This window comes from Mustela nivalis (assembly GCF_964662115.1).
Source record: "Mustela nivalis genome assembly, chromosome: X".
Classification (NCBI taxonomy): Eukaryota; Metazoa; Chordata; class Mammalia; order Carnivora; family Mustelidae; genus Mustela; species Mustela nivalis.
The window spans coordinates 118197897-118215447 of record NC_139040.1 but is presented as its reverse complement, the minus strand read 5'-3'; the positions used below and the strand labels follow the sequence as shown (position 1 = coordinate 118215447).

General features: G+C 50.0%; 1 protein-coding gene across 4 annotated transcripts in view; it reads right to left on the bottom strand.

The window, feature by feature from the left end:
* Positions 1-17255, bottom strand: part of SH3KBP1 (SH3 domain containing kinase binding protein 1) — a 340208-nt gene extending 322953 nt beyond the window's left edge. For 2 of the 4 annotated variants that reach the window (XM_082718346.1, XM_082718347.1), the window contains exon 1: positions 16778-17197. In XM_082718346.1, the coding sequence (XP_082574472.1) occupies positions 16778-16781 (4 nt within the window). In that variant the 5' untranslated portion in view covers positions 16782-17197. Of the gene's footprint in view, positions 1-16777 lie in introns of all 4 variants that reach the window. The other 2 variants (XM_082718343.1, XM_082718345.1) reach the window with 2 other exon arrangements.
* Positions 17256-17551: the final 296 nt, after the last annotated feature.

Here is a 17551-nt window from a genome sequence, read left to right as displayed (position 1 = left end):
ATTTTGAAGGCGTCGCTCCAAGTGAAATGGCCTGTAGAAAGGATGAGTTGTCACCATGGTTGGAAGAGACAAAAGAGATGGAAGAAGCAAGTGAACTCAGAAGACCCTGTGCCACGTCAAGCAGTGTGTGCTCGGTCACATCGACAGCTGAGATTTCATTTCCAAAACACACCATCCTGTCCCCTATTAGTGTTGATCTGAGATTTACTGGGTTAATTTATACTTAATTTGCAAATCTATGTCATACTTACGAATGAGCGAAAAGTAAAACTTATCTAGTTAAGTGCCTGGATTTTCAAGTAGTTTTTTTATTAAATAAAATTTAAGGAATCAAAAAGGAAGGTAAGACTGGGGACGCCTGCATGGTTCAGTTGGCTAAGCATCTGACTCTTGATTTCATCTCAAGTCATGATCTAAAAGTCCTGAGGGTCCTAAGAACGAGTCCCAAATCGGGCCCCATGCTCAGCAGGGCATCTGCTTGAGATTCTCTATCTTCTCCCTCTGCCCCTCCTCCCTCCCTCTCTCTTTATCTCTCTCTCAAATAAATAAGTCTTTTTAGAAAAGGAAGGAAATCTGACATGCACTACGATACAGATAAACGGCGAAGACATTACACCAAGTGAAATAAGGCAGTCACAAAAGGACAGATCCGGTATGATTCCATGTACATGAGGTGCTTACAGTGGCCAAAAACCATGGAGACGGAAAGTAAAATAGTGGTCGCCAGGGTCTGGAGGCAGGGGAAATGGGGAGTTAGTGTTTTAGGGGCAAGGAGTCTCAGGTGGGGGAGATTTAAAAGTTCTGGAGAAGGACAGTGGTGATAGTTATACAACAATACGAATGTGGGGCACCTGGCTAGCTCAGTTGGTCCGCCTTCGTCTCAGGTCCCAGGATCCCAAGTCTCACATTGGGCTCCCCGCTCCATGGGGAGCCTGCTTCTTCTCCTTTTGCTCCTCTATTGTTTGGGCTCTCTCTCTCTATCTAACAAATAAATAAAATATTTCTTAAAAACACATGTGCCTTTGGCTCAGGTCATGATTCTTGGGTCCTGGGATGAAGCCCACGTCAGGCTGTCCACTCAGCAAGGAGTCTACTGCTCCCTCTGCCCCTCCGCCGTTCATGTTCTCTCTCAAATAAACAAAATTTTTTTTAAAAAATTAAATAAAGAATTAAAATTTTTTTGTTTTTTTTTTTTAAGATTTTATTTGTTACTTATTTGCCAGACAGAGATTATAAGTAGACAGAGAGGCAGGCAGAGAGAGGAAGGGAAGCAGGCTCCCTGCTGAGCAGAGAACCCGAAGTGGGGCTGGATCCCAGACCCTGGGATCATGACCTGAGCCGAAGGCAGAGGCTTTAACCTGCTGAGCCACCCAGGCGCCCCAAGAATTAAAAAATTTTTAAAAACCACTATGTGAATGCACTTAATGCCACTGAACTTATACACTTAAAATGGTAAAAATGGTGAATGTTATGTTATTCATACCAGACCACCAAAAAATTAATAAATAAAAGCTGATAAACACTTTCGAATGTTTAAGACAAAATAGGGATTCTTGGAAACCATTTTCCTTCCACTTTACTGGTCTGAGAAAGCCTACGCTATCTGGTTTCCCTCTAGACCTCCAATGAGAAGGGAGTTTCAAAGACTGATTAAACATTGTCGAATCTCAGAAAGTTTTCTTCTAACTTTACGTGTGTTCCTCAAATTGAGACCTTTCTCTCTTTCTGGATAAACAGAATTTCTTCAAACAAACACCCTTTGGTTTGACACCTTATTTCATGGTGTGGTTCCTGAAATACTCACATCACAGTCTCCCTCCCAGTTAGGGAAATGAAAGTTAACTAAAATGTGTCATTAAGTAGAACCTTAACTATCTCTGAGTTCCTCTGGTTATCAAATCTTGCACGTACGGGCACTCAATAAGCACTTGTAGAATTTACCTGAATTCCAGTATATGGCAGGACTGGGTCAACTGTCTTGTTTGTTCTACCACGACCAGCTGGTTATGTTCACAATTTGAAAATGTAAGAAAGGGAGAAAGTATGTGATAGAGGTTATGCTCTCTAACAAACACTCTCTAACATGTACTATCACAAAGTTTAGAACTTTCACAGAAATTTGTCCTGGAGAGGGCATCGTAAATACTCAGCTAATTTTTTACCAAGTACATGAGCTGACATTTGGCAAAGGCTTGTTGGCTGAATAAATACTTCACACGACGCTCTCCATTAACGAAACTGACACACCATGAAGGCAAGGCTTTGAGATGGTTCTTCTGGCCTGGATCTTCAGATCCTGACCAGCCTTCCCTGTTGCCCTTTGAAGGTAAAAGCACAGTATTTTGAGGGGAGTCTCAGGTCATGATGATGGTGATGCAAAGCTAAGCTCAGAAACCACAGGAGGGTTATTATTACAGCCCTGACCTTTCCTTTGCCGGCACAGGACTGAGCCCCACATCCCGGAGAAATATAAAGTCACATTGAGGACCCAGGGCCTCCAAGACACACTTTTCTCTATGGTTCTGGAAAACAAAGTTCCTTTCTTTCTTTTTTTTTTTTTAAGATTTTATTTATTAATTTGACAGAGAGAAATCACAAGTAGACGGAGAGGCAGCCAGAGAGAGAGAGAGAGATAGGGAAGCAGGCTCCCTGCTGAGCAGAGAGCCCGATGCGGGACTCGATCCCAGGACCCTGAGATCATGACCTGAGCCGAAGGCAGCAGCTTAACCCACTGAGCCACCCAGGTGCCCAACAAAGTTCCTTTCAATGCCAGTCAGAGCATGAAGCGAAAGGCGGAAGGGAAGGGGAAAAGAAAGAGAAGGAACCAAATCCCCACAGGTTTCACCTTTCACTGTGTGTACCCTAATTTCACACCTGAATGCTAAACCAAGATTAATTAGGGACCAAACCAATCCCCCCTAATAATCCCATCATCATCATCATCATCATCATCATCATCATTGGCCATTCTAATTCTAGTCATTCAGGGGGCTATGGAAACAAAGAACAGATATAAAATGTCACCTTGCCCACAACCCGAATTCCTTAAAGGATAAAAAGGAAATTGATTTTTTAAAAAAGGAAATTGATGGGCGCCTGGGTGGCTCAGTGGGTTAAGCCGCTGCCTTCGGCTCAGGTCATGATCCCAGGGTCCTAAAATCGAGCCCCACATCGGGCTCTCTGCTTAGCGGGGAGCCTGCTTCCTCCTCTCTCTGCCTGCCTCTCTGCCTACTTGTCATCTCTGTCAAATAAATAAATAAAATCTTTTTTAAAAAATTGAGATCCGTGAATTCAGATATTTAGCAACTAAAAACACTGGCTCTGAAGATGATTATGAAGGTAAAAAAAAAAAAAAAAAAAAACACCAGGCCTCACATCCACAAGTATGTAGTAGAAAGACTGCAAAGACGTACACTAAAATAAAATGAGAGTGGTTGCATCAGGGTACAGTCTGGGCTGTCAAATTCTCCTGCTTCCTATTTTCTAAACCCTGTGATATAGTCATTATATATTTATAACAAAGAAATTTAAGATTCGAGAATATTGGAGCTAGAAGAAGAAAGAGCCTAGAATGCGCTGGCTCCTGTGCAGGTGAGCTCCTCCTGGGCAGGGAGCCTGCACCCCACACACACACCCCTGGTCCCCCACATCCCCCAGCCCCCCCACACCTCCAGACCAGTGGGGCACCAGGGGCTCCTCCCATAGGCCTACCCCTGGACCACTTTGGAAGGGTTTCTTTTCCCCCAGGGGGCCCACACCTCTTCCTGTGGCCCTTGTGACCTTACACTGCACCCAATAAATGACAGTTTCACCTAGTCTCAGGGCCACAGTACTTTTACTGAGCAAAGGAGGTGGTGATGGTGAAGTGGTGACCCATGGAAAACCCAGGGAGGCCCAGGCAATACGGTCGGAGAGGGCTCTAAAGAAGCCATGGGAGGGGTGTGAGAAGGGGCGTTTGGGGAGTGCTAGGGTGTTGGAGGAGGAAGAGAGAGACGGTGCTGAGGGGGAGGGAGAGAAAGAGGAGAAGGGGGAGGAGATGGGAGGGAGAGCGGTGGGAAATGAGAAGGAGGAGGAAGAGGGAGTCGGAGGAGCGGTTAGTAAGAAGCGGAGGGTGAGGCAGGGGTGTGGGGAAGGGAGACAGGGAGGACGATGAGTGCGGATGAGAAGGGGGACAGACAAGGACGGGAGAGGAGGGGTGAGGAGGAGAGAGCGGAGCAGTGAGGAGGTGGGAGAGAGAGAATGAACGGAGGGAGGGAAGGAGGACAGAGTGCGGAGGGAGGGAGGGAGGGAGGGACAGTAAAGAGAGGCCTGCGGAAGAGGAGAAAGAGAGGGGAGGGAAGGAGGGCCCGGAGAGGGTGGGGAGACGGTATGAGGAGACCGTGAGGGGACAGACTGCGCAGAAGGGAAGAGAAAACTGGGGAACGAGTTGGGGGAGAAGGTACGGGAAAGGGGTGGGGACAGAGGGTGCTGGGGGAAGGGTGGGGGGCGGAGCAGAGAGAGGGTGCTGGGGGAAGGGGCGGGAAGAGAGGTGCCGACACAGATAAAAGCGGAGGGAGAGAAGGCGGCGGGAGACGGCGGGAGAAGGCGGGAAAAGGGCTTACCCGGAAGGCAGCAGGGGAGGGAGACACAGCCCGGGAAGTGTGAAGGGAAGAGGAAGGGATGGCTGGAGAGGGAGATGGAGTGCGGGCCGTGAGGGCTGACAGCGAGGGGACCAAGAAAGGACAGCGGAGGGAGAGTGCGGAGGAGAGAAGGCATGAGGCTGGAGGGCAGCGGGGGGCCAGACAGGAGGGCGACAGTCCCCTGCCCCCTTTTCCCTTCATCTCTCCGACTGGGCGGTTCCCTGGCCAGGCAGTGGCTGTTTTTCACAACGTCTTCATCTCTTCCTCCGTTTACAAACCCACAGGTTCCGTAAAAGAACCAGACAGTGTCACAACGGTACCCCACCCCCACAGCGTGCGGTCATCAACCCGTCCAAACGCCCCCAAAGGCACAGCTACACACTTTCACGTCCTGCCAGTGCGAAAGGAGAAGCCAAGGGGAGTTACACGACTGGGGTCTCAAGGGATAAAAACAACCCCCTTCCGGGGCGCCTGGGTGGCTCAGTGGGTTAAGCCGCTGCCTTCGGCTCAGGTCATGATCTCAGGGTCCTGGGATCGAGCCCCACATCGGGCTCTCTGCTCAGCAGGGAGCCTGCTTCCTTCTCTCTCTCTCTCTCTCTCTGCCTGCCTCTCAGTGTACTTGTAATTTCTCTCTGTCAAAATAAATTAATAAAATCTTTAAAAAAAAAAACAAAACAAAAAAACCCTTCCTCACTCAGAAGCACAACTGGGCCTGCATGCCCAGGGGCCCTTCCTCACCGGAGCTTTGCGAGAGGGACTCCAAAGATGGACGGAACGGCCTCAAAGGCTCCAGCACCACCTCACACTAATCCCCCCTTTGTCAAGAGAAAGCCAGGAGAAATGGGTACGGGGCACTTCCAGGTATCCTGGCTTATGGCTCTCACGCATCCTCATTTACAGTGCTGCCCCAGGAGTGAGCCCAGGTCCCCCTAGTCTCACCAGCACTGCTCCCAGGGGCAGACTGTCCCAGCACCCAGCGCGCACCCGGCCCGACGAGGCCCTCCTTAAACATTTCCACAGGCCCAGAACTGGGCGCACCCTTGTCCTCCCAGAAGTGGGGCCACAGCGGCCACCTGTGTATCTTCACGGGGCAGTGTTGACTCCAGTGAGCTCAGTCTTGCTAATGGGAATTTGGGACTGGGATGATGAACCAAATTCCTCTTAACAAGTGGCCGGAACTATGGCATGCGCCCCATGAACGAGCTGCACAAAGAGAAAAAGGGACGGGGCAGGGAGGCGAGAAGGCCAGATGGCATGTAGGACAGCTGGCCTATCCCTGGTTCTAGGGCTTGTTGGGACCCTTGGGTTGCATGAGAGGCTCCTGTGGTCCTATAAAAAGTCCCCCTTTCAGATTAACAGCCTCGGCTTGGCTTCCTCACCTGAAGAAAGCCCTTACTGGGTGCATGTGTGCGCACACACAGAATATGAAGCAGGAGATGGTCCTAACCCAGTTAAGGAATGTGGTCTCCATCAGTTAAGATCCAGGACAAAGTTTCTACCAGCTATGAAACCCAGATGAGTCGAGACTCAGGGGTACATAGCAGAATCTTCTAGAGAACTCTTCCAAAACATGCCTATAGGTCCATCAAAATCGGACAAGGAAGACCCAGGCATAGCATTCTTTTTTTTTTTTTTTTTTAAAGATTTATTTATTTATCAGAGAGGGTGGGGGGAGAGCGAGCACAGGCAGACAGAATGGCAGGCAGGGGGAGAAGCAGGCTCCCTGCTGAGCAAGGAGCCCGATGTGGTACTCGATCCCAGGACGCTGGGATCATGACCTGAGCCGAAGGCAGCTGCTTAACCAACTGAGCCACCCAGGCGGTCCCCAGGCATAGCATTCTGATGCACATTCCCCACCATCTCCAGAGAAGTTCTGTTTGTTCGGGCACCTGGGTGGTGCAGTCAGTTAAGGCTCTGACTCTTGGTTTTGGCTCAGGTTGTGATTTTGGGGTCCTGAGACTGAGCCCCACATCGGGCTCGGGGCTCAGCACAGCCCAGAGTCTGCTGGAGAGTCTCTTTCTCTCCCTCTCTCTCCCTCTCTGCCCTCCCCGGCACACTAAATAAATAAGTAAATAAATAAATCTTTTTTTTTAAAGTTCTATCAACAATTAATCATAATGTAAAAAGGAGGGAGAAATAATGGAAATGTCTGTCTGCTGCTATGGGCATGAACTCTGCCTGGAAGAATTTGGGAGAAAGAAAACACAGACAGCCTAGGGGGACGGGTGGGGGAGATCGCCAGAGAACCAGAGGGCTAGGACTGGGCAGGAGACCTGTCACTGTGAGCACTTCGTACCTTTCAAATTTTGAAACATGTAGATGTATAACCTCTTCCAGAAACTGACTTTTAAAAATGCTTTTAAAATTTCCCCAGCAAGCAGCTGTAGTCTCGAGGCCCAATAAACAGATGAGCGCTGTGAACTGCTTCCCTTCACAAATTCTGTCCTCGATGGGTGAGCCCCCTACTCCTATTCTTTCCCCAGGCCCCCCCCAAAGCTAATAACTTTCTTTTCATTTCTTTTCTGACAATTCAAAGGTAGCAAGTAAGATGCTTTAGCTTACATCAATTTCCCAATACTTGCTCTGCCAACCTCCTTAGGTGTCAACGATGAGCTAACTGACAGGCTGGCTGCATCTGGGTTGACACCTCTGTTGTCCATCCAGTATTTTATGGAGAACAAAAGGGCGGGGAGAAAGCACTGGTTAAGTGATGAAAACCTACCCCATTTTTTTCATTGTGAAGACGGGTTTGGGTTTTGGGTTTTTGAATGATCAAAATAGGAGGAAGGTAATGCCCATTTATGAAGTCATTCATGTCAAATGAATTTCACCCAGAAGCTAGTATGTAAAATGTTCAAGCAGAAGGTAGCATCCAGAACAGTCTGGTAAAGAAAATGAATATCCATGAAGAAACTGGCTAAGAGGAGGGGAGAGCAAAGCCAGGAAGGCCTTTTCCAGTTCTTATCCAAAACAACATTCAGGCACCTCCTTCCAGCTCTAGGCACAAAAATGAGAACTAGTTGGAATAATTAGGGAGGACACTAAGCTAATTAAAGACTTTTCACACAGGGAGTGGGTGTGTGATGGATAAAACTAGTGCAGCCCCAGAGGACCAGACCTAGAACAGGGCCCCAAGTCTTCCAAGTCTAGAACAGTCCAGAAAAATCCAGCCAAAACACAAGGGCTGGTATTTGCATACTGACTGATAAGAAGTTGAAATTTAAGGAGATGGTGACTTAAACTACCTATTCACGCTGTACCTATACATGGCTTAAATTTGTTAGGCAAAATGAGTAATTAACGACCAATTCAATATTTGTAGTATTTAATACAAGACACTGAGGAAGAAACAGCAGTATGAATTGAACAGGACTTTCCCTTGCCACTCCGTTCCCCACAGGGGGCAGACCAGCCTCCTGCAGGGAGTGTGGGGGTGGGGGTGCAACTTCTGGGGCTACTGGAAGGAAATCAGCTTAAGGCCTTTGCTGGGCTTTTCTTGCCCACTGAATACAGTTCAGTAAGGACACGTATCCGTGAGGATTTTCTTTTGTTATTAGTGGTGTTCTTCTTCCTGAGGCTAAGTATAGGCCTAGTTTATCACTGCAGTAAGGGCCATGAGCTACATTTTACTTTGTTGAAGCGTCCCCTAATGAAAACTACAGACTTGCCTGTAAGACATTTACGCATAAAATAACAATCAAGTTGAAAAACAAGTGCTCGTCACCCAGGATGCCAATGTACCTTTGCCAGCTTAAGGAATTTAGTCGAAGCAAGATACACCTCTGTCAGGCCTCTCTGCACAGATCAGAGAGCTGAGTTTGGCCTCGAAGTGCTTTCTCCTACGACTGAACTATCCTGAGGAACCGAGGTAATTGCCAAGGAAGTTATCCAAGTAACTAACTCACAAATGCTTCAGGATGGAAAAGGAAATTCACAATTCCCCCAAAGGACGACAGGGATGTAACCAAGGGAGGTGGCTAGAGGGACAGAGCAAAGACAAGTGTCTCTCAAAGGAAACAATGACTACAAACATGTAAAAACCACAAGGCCATACTTTCCCTGTTTCCGTATTCCTTTGGAATCTTAACTGGGACCCTCGGGCTTCCACCAAGTGTTCTCCAAAATGCCTGGGCGGCCAGGAAGCCCCACAGGACATGGATTCTATGCTTCAAGTTAGATGCTTGCCAGGGAGGGGGTGATGAAAAATTTTCAAAACAGACAGCAGGGCTGGCTGCTCGACACTCTGAATGTACTGAATGTCGCTCCACTGCGGACGTAAAAATGGTTAAAACAGCCAATTTTACCACGATTTTAAGAAGTAATAATGTAATATACCAAAAACCATTGAACTGCACACTTTAGATGAGTGAATTTTAAGACATGTGAATTACATCTCAATAAAACTGTTGTTGTTTTTTTAAATTTACCAGGGAAACAGCCTGTAGAAAGAGCCTCAGTGTGGGGAGCAGGGGGCCTGACGTTTACTGACCACCAACCTATATACATGGTTAGTTCTTTCCAATTTTAAGGAAACTGGGTCCTGCAGCCAGAGGACCATGTCTCTTTGCCTCTCAGAGTCTCAGTTTCATCACCTGCTGGTGTAGGCTGCCCTGACTGCCAAGGACCTTTCCAGAGCTTCAATTGCAGGGACCGATGTGTGAGTGGCAGAAGGACCCACCATCTGCCACTCCGCGCATAAGCTCATCCCAGTAGGAAGGCAGAACATCAGGGAAGCCAAACATGGGAGAAGTAAGTTTATAAGTCTGCAACCCAGGTACTGACAGGAGAGGGGCATGAGCTGTGTTAAGAAACTTTCTACTCAAAGAACAAAAAGGTGAAAGAGTAACAAAGAGCCCTGCTTTCCAGTGACCTCCTGGTTTATTCATAAAACAAAGGCTGTGGCTACAGAGCAGACCTTGTGTCCAGAGCAGTTGATGACGAAGGAAGGAAATGGTGCTTCAACCATCTGTGTAACACTCAGAGCAGGCTTCCCCAACTTTTGGGGGCGGACAACTGCTAGGGGGCTGTCCTGTACACTGTAGGATGTGTGGCAGTGTCCCTGGCCCCTGGCCTCCGGCTCCCAGCTGCCAGTAGACTGCCCTCCCCACACCAGCTGTGACAACCAAGTGGCTCCAAACATTGCCAAATGTCCCCCTGCGGGGCAAAACCGCCCCCAGTTGAGAACCACTGCCAGCGTGAATTTTCTATCCTGAACCTACAGTTCTCTGTCAAAGCCATGTGACACGTGGTGTCAGCCTTCTCACCCACTGCAACGCGGGCCACCGTGAGCTGTCAGCAAACAGACCCGCTCAGCACGCCGCGCCTGGGGGATCTCCCAGAATTGCACACACACTCCCGGCAGCCAAGAGCCTCCGAGAATTTCAACAGTAACCATACTTGGGTGAAGGGGTTACTCATTCATTCATTCAGTAACATATGGCACTTACTGTATGCCAGGCAACGAGCCAGGACAATGGCGTTTGGGACACCCTGTCAGAGATGAACAGACTTCATACAAGATGACATGTTCTATACCAACCTTTGGATCAGGACAAAAAAGATGAACGAGGGGCGCAGCAGGCTGCATAATAGCCCTTTCCAAAGCTGTCCACATCCGAATCCCCAGAACCAGTGAATATGTTACCTTCCGTGGCAAACAGGACTTGGCAGATTGATTAAGTTAAGGGGCTTGAGGTGGGGGGGGGGCTAGCCCAAATTATCCAGGCAGGCCCAACACAACACAACGGTCTTTATAAAGGGAAGGCAGGAGGTTCACAGTAAGAGAGAGGACGCGAGGACAGAAGCAAGGTTAGTGTGATGTGGCCACAAGCCAAGGAATGTGAAAACCTCTTCCAGAAGGCAAGGACATGGATTCTCCCCTTCGGCCTCCAGAAGGAATGCAGCCCTGCTGACACCTTAGTATCAATCCAGTGAGACCCATTTTGGACCTCTGACCTCCAAAAGAATAAGATTACAAATTCATGCTCCTTTAAGCCACTGGGTTTGTAGTATTTTGTCACCGCAGGAAGAGGAAACTCACACAGAAGAGACCAGAAGGCAGAGAAGACAGTGGAGTCCCTTCCCCATGAAGGGAACTTCATGGGCAAGGCTTGGGGCCTGAACAAGCACGGAAAAAACCAAGGCAGGGGTGGCTGCCGAGCTTCCCAAAGCCTTCGCTAAGGCGTTCAGGATCTGAAGCGTCTGCAGAAGGGTAGGTGACATGGGGTTAATTCCAGAAACTTTGGGGGCTTGACTACACCCTGGAAAGAGCTGAGAGCAGAAGGAAGAGGTAAGGCAAACAGCAAAATAGCTATGGAAGTGACAGGAAAGGTGGTGATCCCCTCCAGGATATGGACACTAGGGAGGAGAAACGCTGAGCTCAGTGGAGAGCATGCTCTGTTCCCCGGGCCAAAGACACACCTGGGTGAAGTTAGCTAGAAGGTTAGGAATAATAATTAACTCAACCAATTTTAATTTGAGGCTTCCCATATGCCAGTACATGGACACGATAACCAAACAGAAGCAGTTCCTGCCTTCCCTACGCATGGAAGAGAGAAGCAGGAGAGTCAGTATCAGAGTGACACCATAGGAAAGAGACCCGACCGGCACTGCTGGCTTGGAAGATGGAAATGGGCCATGAGCCAAGGAATGCAGAGGGCTCTAGAAACTGGAAAAAGCAAGGAAAGGGATTCTCCCCTAGAGCCTCCAGAAGGAATGCAGCCCTGCCCATATCTTGATCTTCGCCCAGGGAGACCTGTCTTGGGCCTCTGATATCCAGAACTTTAAAGATAATAAACTTATGGCATCTGGGGGCACCAAGTGTTTGGTAATATATTACAGCAGCAGTCAGAAGCTAATACAGTTACCAGCTACAGAAAAACAAGAACAAATACCAAAAACCTCCTCATGCTAACAGTGTAGTTGAGTGTCCGTTCTAAAGAGGATGAAGGGAAAAGGACAATGGCAAAGACCTAGGAGATGCTCTGGTAAAAGTCCAAGTGATGCTGAGATGGGCGAGCCAGTGGCACTAATGTCCAGGCACCAGACAGCCGGCATGGACGAGATTCACAGAAGAATCAAGATTGAACTGTTCAGTGACTCCGTCAGAGGTTTGTTCTGAACTAGAGCGTACTTTTCTCCTTCTCTAAGGCCATGTGTCTCTTATACCAACGGCTTATATTGGCCCAGAGTGCCCACGTACTCTTGACCCTCAGCTTTCTCACCTGTGAGGCAAGGAGGTTCTACACTCAACCTTGACTGTGCAACGGAACCACCTGAAGGGCTCCTTAAAACACAAATTGCTAGGCTCCACCTCCTTCCTCATTCAATGGCTAGAACTGGGGCCAGGGAGTGTGTATCTCTAACAAGCTCCCAGGGAGGCGGGAGCTGCAGGCCGGGGGGACCACACTCTGAGAACCACTGTACTCCGCTCTCCCTCACACTGAAGAGATTCAAGTATTTTCCTGCCCCCGCTCCTCTCCCATTACGAGCCACCCTGACTTCTTGGTTCTCAGCAGCTTGCTCTCTGTGACTCCGTATCTCCTGCCCCATTCAGGCATTTCAGTTGTCCAGTATACAACTGAACAGCTGAACAGTTTGCAGATGAGAGCTGGCCCATGTTAAGGAAGGAGCCACAAAATATACCTAAAAAGCTATTATCCTCCCCAACATTCTAGTCTCTGCCCCTCTTTAATCACTTAGTTCAGAAAAGCAGCCCCTGCCTTCCAAGAGCGGGCCAGGCAGTCTCCCCCAGTGACCAAACAATTCCCCAGGACACCGGCATCAGACAAGGCCACTCTGTGGCCAGGACGGGACAAGACAAAAACAAGACCACTCTGTAATCCTGTGTGAACACGGAGGACACGTGAACCTTGTCCAAATCACAAATGTCCCCACATGCCCGCATCCTGACTAACAGGAGGGACGGCTGCTTCCTCACCAGTCACAGCCTTTGTCGGGTCCTCCCTGCTTCTGGAGAAGATTGAGGGGGACGCCTGACCCTGGAATTACCTCGCTCCCGGCCAGCATCCAAACCAGAGCAACACCCAGCTTCCTCGAACGCTCCCCTAAAGCCCCTGCCACGGGCCCAGTCCTCCACGGGGTTCCGTCCCACACGGCTCCCCGTGGTCCGTCGCTGCCACGAGAAGAGAACCGCTTGGTCCACGCCAGCTGCGGTCCTGGGCCGGGGGAGGGGCGGCGCTGGAGGAGAGTGATGACCCCTACCCAATTTTCAGATTTCAGATTTCAGCTCAAACACAATCTCCTCAAAGACATTGCCCTGTCGTTTCCCCTCTGTAGCCTAAATCACATTGCCCCTCTCTAATCTCCTTTCCGTGAGACCCAGCAGGGCTTCTAATCACATCTTGTCCCCAGCATTGCATTCAGGCCTACCTCTCCCACCAGCTGGGAAAGCCCAAGCGGGCAGGTGTGTGTGCCGTGCACTCATTCCTAGCACAATGCCTGGCACAAATCGGATCAGTAAATACTGGATGGAGAGTTGGGTGAATGGATTAATACTGACCACTGCATGAGATCTACTTTTTTTTAAAAAATATTTTATTTATTTATTTCACAGAGACAGAGATCACAAGTAGGCAGAGAGGCAGGAAGAGAAAGGGGAGGAAGCAGGCTCCCTGCTGAGCAGAGAGCCCAGTGCAGGACTTGATCCCAGGACCCTGGGACCATGACCTGAGCTAAAGGTAGAGGCTTTAACCCACTGAGCCACCGAGGCACTCCTGCATGTGATCTACTTGAAAACAATTTCAAATACAAGAGCTGATGAGAGACGGTCAGAAACGCAGCAAGAACTGAAGGTCTGTGCAACCAGGGAGGTACCAAGGTTTGGCCCGTGCTGTGGTGGGTATAAGGGGACAAAGTAAAGGCCATGAATGATAAAGGGGGAGTCTTTTCTTCCATTTCTAACTTTAGACTGTTTGTGGAGACCAACACATTACACTCATTCTAGTTTTAGTTTAGCATAAGGCAATCTCCCACCAAAACAATACATTGCTACAAACAGCCCAAACTTTCTTGTTACCCTGGAATTTTCTAAACAAAAATCATTTGCTGGGTTTGCAAATCCTCCACTATTCACAAATTTGGATCGTTAATATTTGTGCAACCGTAATGACAAGAGGCCTTCCCTCAGTCTGGCACTGCAGGCATCTGCCTGCAAGCTCCGAGGGCACGTTCTGAGTGGGCTTTTGTAAGAGGCCATTTTACAACTGGCTTCATTTCAGAGTTAGGGATTTAATGTTCCTCAGTTATTTTTCAGATTAAAGACTATATAAGGGGCACCTGGGTGGCTCAGTGACTTAAAGCCTTTGCCTTCGGCTCAGGTCATGGTCCCAGGGTCCTGGGATCGAGCCCCACATCGCATCGGGCTCTCTGCTCAGCAGGGAGCCTGCTTCCTCCTCTCTCCCTGCCTGCCTCTCTGCCTACTTGTGATCTCTGTCTGTTCAATAAATAAATAAAATCTTTAAAAAAATAAAGACTATATAATATAATTTCACTGCGTTAGCCATCAACAGAAAAATCATTACCAAGCCAGGTAAGAATGCAAGTGTATCAGACTGATACACTGGAGAAATCTTTTGAAACCCAGCGAGACCTGGGGGACTGGGGAAGGGGGCTGGCCTGTGTGTGCACACACACACCTGCTTCAGAAACAGCACTATCGTTGGCTCTCTCAGAAGACGAACAGAATCAATTCTTAAATACCTGTACTTCATTACAAATACACTGCTGAAGATGCTTTAGAAAATAACAGGGGTGGGGGGGCTCCTGTCTGGATCAGTCGGTGGGGCATGCAACTCTTAACCTCAGGATTATGAGTTCAAGCCCCACCTTGGGTGTAAAGATTACTTAAAAATAAAATCTTTTTGTAAAAAACCAACAACTCTTTGAACCACCTGGGTAGCTCAGTCAGTTAAGCGTCTGACTCTTGATTGTGGCTCAGGTCACCATCTCAGGGTTGTGGGACCAAGCCCTGCTTAAGGTTCTCCCTGCCCCTCTCCCCCTACCCCTCCCCCATCCCTCTCTTTAAAAAAATAAAAAGAAGAAAAAGACAATAGGAGGTGATCTTTAGCCATAAACTACTACAGACATTGTAAATCCCACTATAAACATTTTAATGAATTAAATGACAGCATTCATTTTAATCCCATCAACTCAATTAAGTATTAACACTTGAAATAAAAGAAAATCAGTTTCTGCACCCCCCTCTGTTTTGTAATGGTCACAGTAAAAAATATATATATATTAAGCTTGAAAGGACTATAAACTGCAGAAGCAGTGTATAATTTTCTTAGGAGGCTCTGGATAATGAAAACAGTTCAGGATTGAAAAATAAACAGGCCTGTTTCTTCTTAAACTGGACTCCTCTTCCTTCTGAGATACAGAAAGCACAGTCCAGCCACAGAAGACATTTGTATCTAACTTCTTTTTTTGTGTAACCCTCTCAGGACCCACACAAAAAAAGGAAAGATGATCAAAATCTCATTTTTGGATACCTCAGGAAAAACCAACCTGTTACTAAAGTGATTAGTAATGTTTAAAGTATATATATATTTCTGTTAATAAACTAAATCATCTTACTAGGTGCCAAAGCAAAACAAGAGCATTGAGCTAAGTGTTTTGTCTTCCACCAGGTAGGAGGATTTCATACTCATTCATTCATTCATTCAATAAATATTTATTTAGGGCCTGCCCCACAGCAGGTACCAAAGAAAACAGTGCTGAGCACTATCGTTATGGTCATGGAACTTACAGTAGGAGAGATAAATGTTAGACTCAAATAAATGTGTAATACCACTATTTCTTGGAAGGTGCAATAGGAGAAAGGGTAACAGAGAAACTAATTTAGACTAGAAGTAGTGCAAAGAGCAGAGAAGGGCACTGAGAAAAAGAAGTGACGGAGAAAAAAGTGACTCTGAAGCCAAGAGGCCATCAATTCGCCACCACTTTAGAAGAGGAAAACCATTTTAGCAAATGACCACAAATGGGATTTTAACTGCCTGTCAACAACTTACTGGGTTAAACCTCCCCTTTTCCAGTGCATTCCTGTTCAGGAGCATCCTATGACAGCTTGCCTATCACTGTTAGACTTCTCAAATCTTATTATCTAAATACGGAAAGGTCTCACTTTATTATGATTTATTATGATCTACAGCCTTCCTCTGCCTGGCCTAGAAACACCCAAAAATAATCTGTCAAAGGCACGAAAGACACAGACTGGCTTCCAGCAAGAATATTAACTGCGTGGGCCACGCGATTACTTGCCCCGGCAATCACAAGTCCTTTGCCCAATAAAGTGCCACATCCTCTAGGCAAGGTGGCTCCAATATACCAGAGTCTATACCAGATGGGACCCAGGGGACCTAACGGTTAGTTGCCTACTTGGAACTGATGTTCAATCAGTAAATCGAGGACTGGATCACCGGCTCCAATTCCCAGAGCCTTCAGACTTAGAGGATGTAGGAAGTGGCCTTTGAGCATCACGGAGCGGAGAGCTCGCCCGACTGGGAGAAGGCAGGCAGGCAGAGAGGGGGTCAGGGCCGGAGGAAGAGGGGCTCCAAGACAGACGCGTCTGACGCTCAGGACCCGAGGATGGCACGCCAGGCCGGGTACTGGGGCGTTTCCCGCACCACCACCTCCCCCCCCCACGTCGGCCCCCAGCAAAGGCAACCCAGCCCATGGCCGCCCTGAGACCCCAAGATTCTGGCTTCCCCCTTAGCAGGGCCAGGGGTACAAACACCGCGACCCCTGGGCTGGGCTGGAGCCCACCAGCTCCCAATACCCACGTCCTCAGCGCAGAGGAGGGCGCGCTGGGGCGAGAAAATGGCCAAGACAAAACTCTCCCCGCCCACCCGAAGAGCCAACCACACCCCCTGCATCCCTCAGCCTCAGCCGCCCCGGGCCGGCCCGGGATCCTCCGCCCAGGCCCCCACCGGGCTCCCGTCAGTGCCGCGCGGGCTCTGCAGGGACGCGAATGGGAGTAAATGGGGGTACCCGAGGCACGCAAGGTGCCCACCGCGGTGTCACCCGCCAGGGCCCTGCCCCCGGGGCGTCCTCCCGACTCCGCGGTCCCGGGACAGGCGCGCCGCCCGCCCACTGAGGTGGACACCCGGGCGTCGGGGCGCGGGCAGTCCCCCACTCACCCATTGGCGTCGAGCCGGGCCGGGCCGCCGAGGCAGCGTGAAAGTTGGCGGAGGCGGGCGCGGGGGTCGGGCGCCGGGATCCGGGCGCGGGGATCCGGGCGCGGGGGCCGGGACGCGGCGACGATTGGGCCGGCTTTCTCCTCAGTAGCGGCGGCCGCGGCGGCTCAGCGCCGCCCGCTGCTGCCTCTGTTGCTGCTGCCGCTGCTGCCCCGTGGTGATTCCTGCTGCTGCTGCCGCTGCTGCTGCTGCTGCATCGCGGCCCGCTGCGCCCGGCTGAGCCGGGTTTCCTGCTCCCCGCGAGTGGAAATTGCGAAAAAAAAAAAAAGAAGAAGAAGAAGAAGAAGAAGCGCCGCCCAGCCCAGCGCCCGGCAGCCGCGGCCGCGCAGCCCGCTCTCCCCCCTCACCGCCGCCGCCGCCGCCGCCGCCGCCGTCGCCGCCGCGAAGCGCCTGCGGCTCAGCCTGCCGTGGACGCGCGGCCGCCGAGGCGGGGCGGGGCCAACGAGGGGCGGGGCCAGAGAAGGGCGGGGCCTGCCCGGGGCGGGGCCGGCGCCCGGGGCGTCCCTGAGGCTGCGGCGCTCGACGCTCCGGCGCCCCCCTCACCGCCCGCTGGGGAGGGACCCAGCTCCGCGAGGCCGCCCCACAACCGCGGCGGCTCGGCTAACGCCCCGGGAAATGCCGCGAGACTCCTCGAGACCGGAACGGGGGTCGTGGGGGAAGGGGCGTCCGAGTGGAGGGGCACGTGGGAAAGGAGGTGGAAGCGGCAGATCCCCAGGG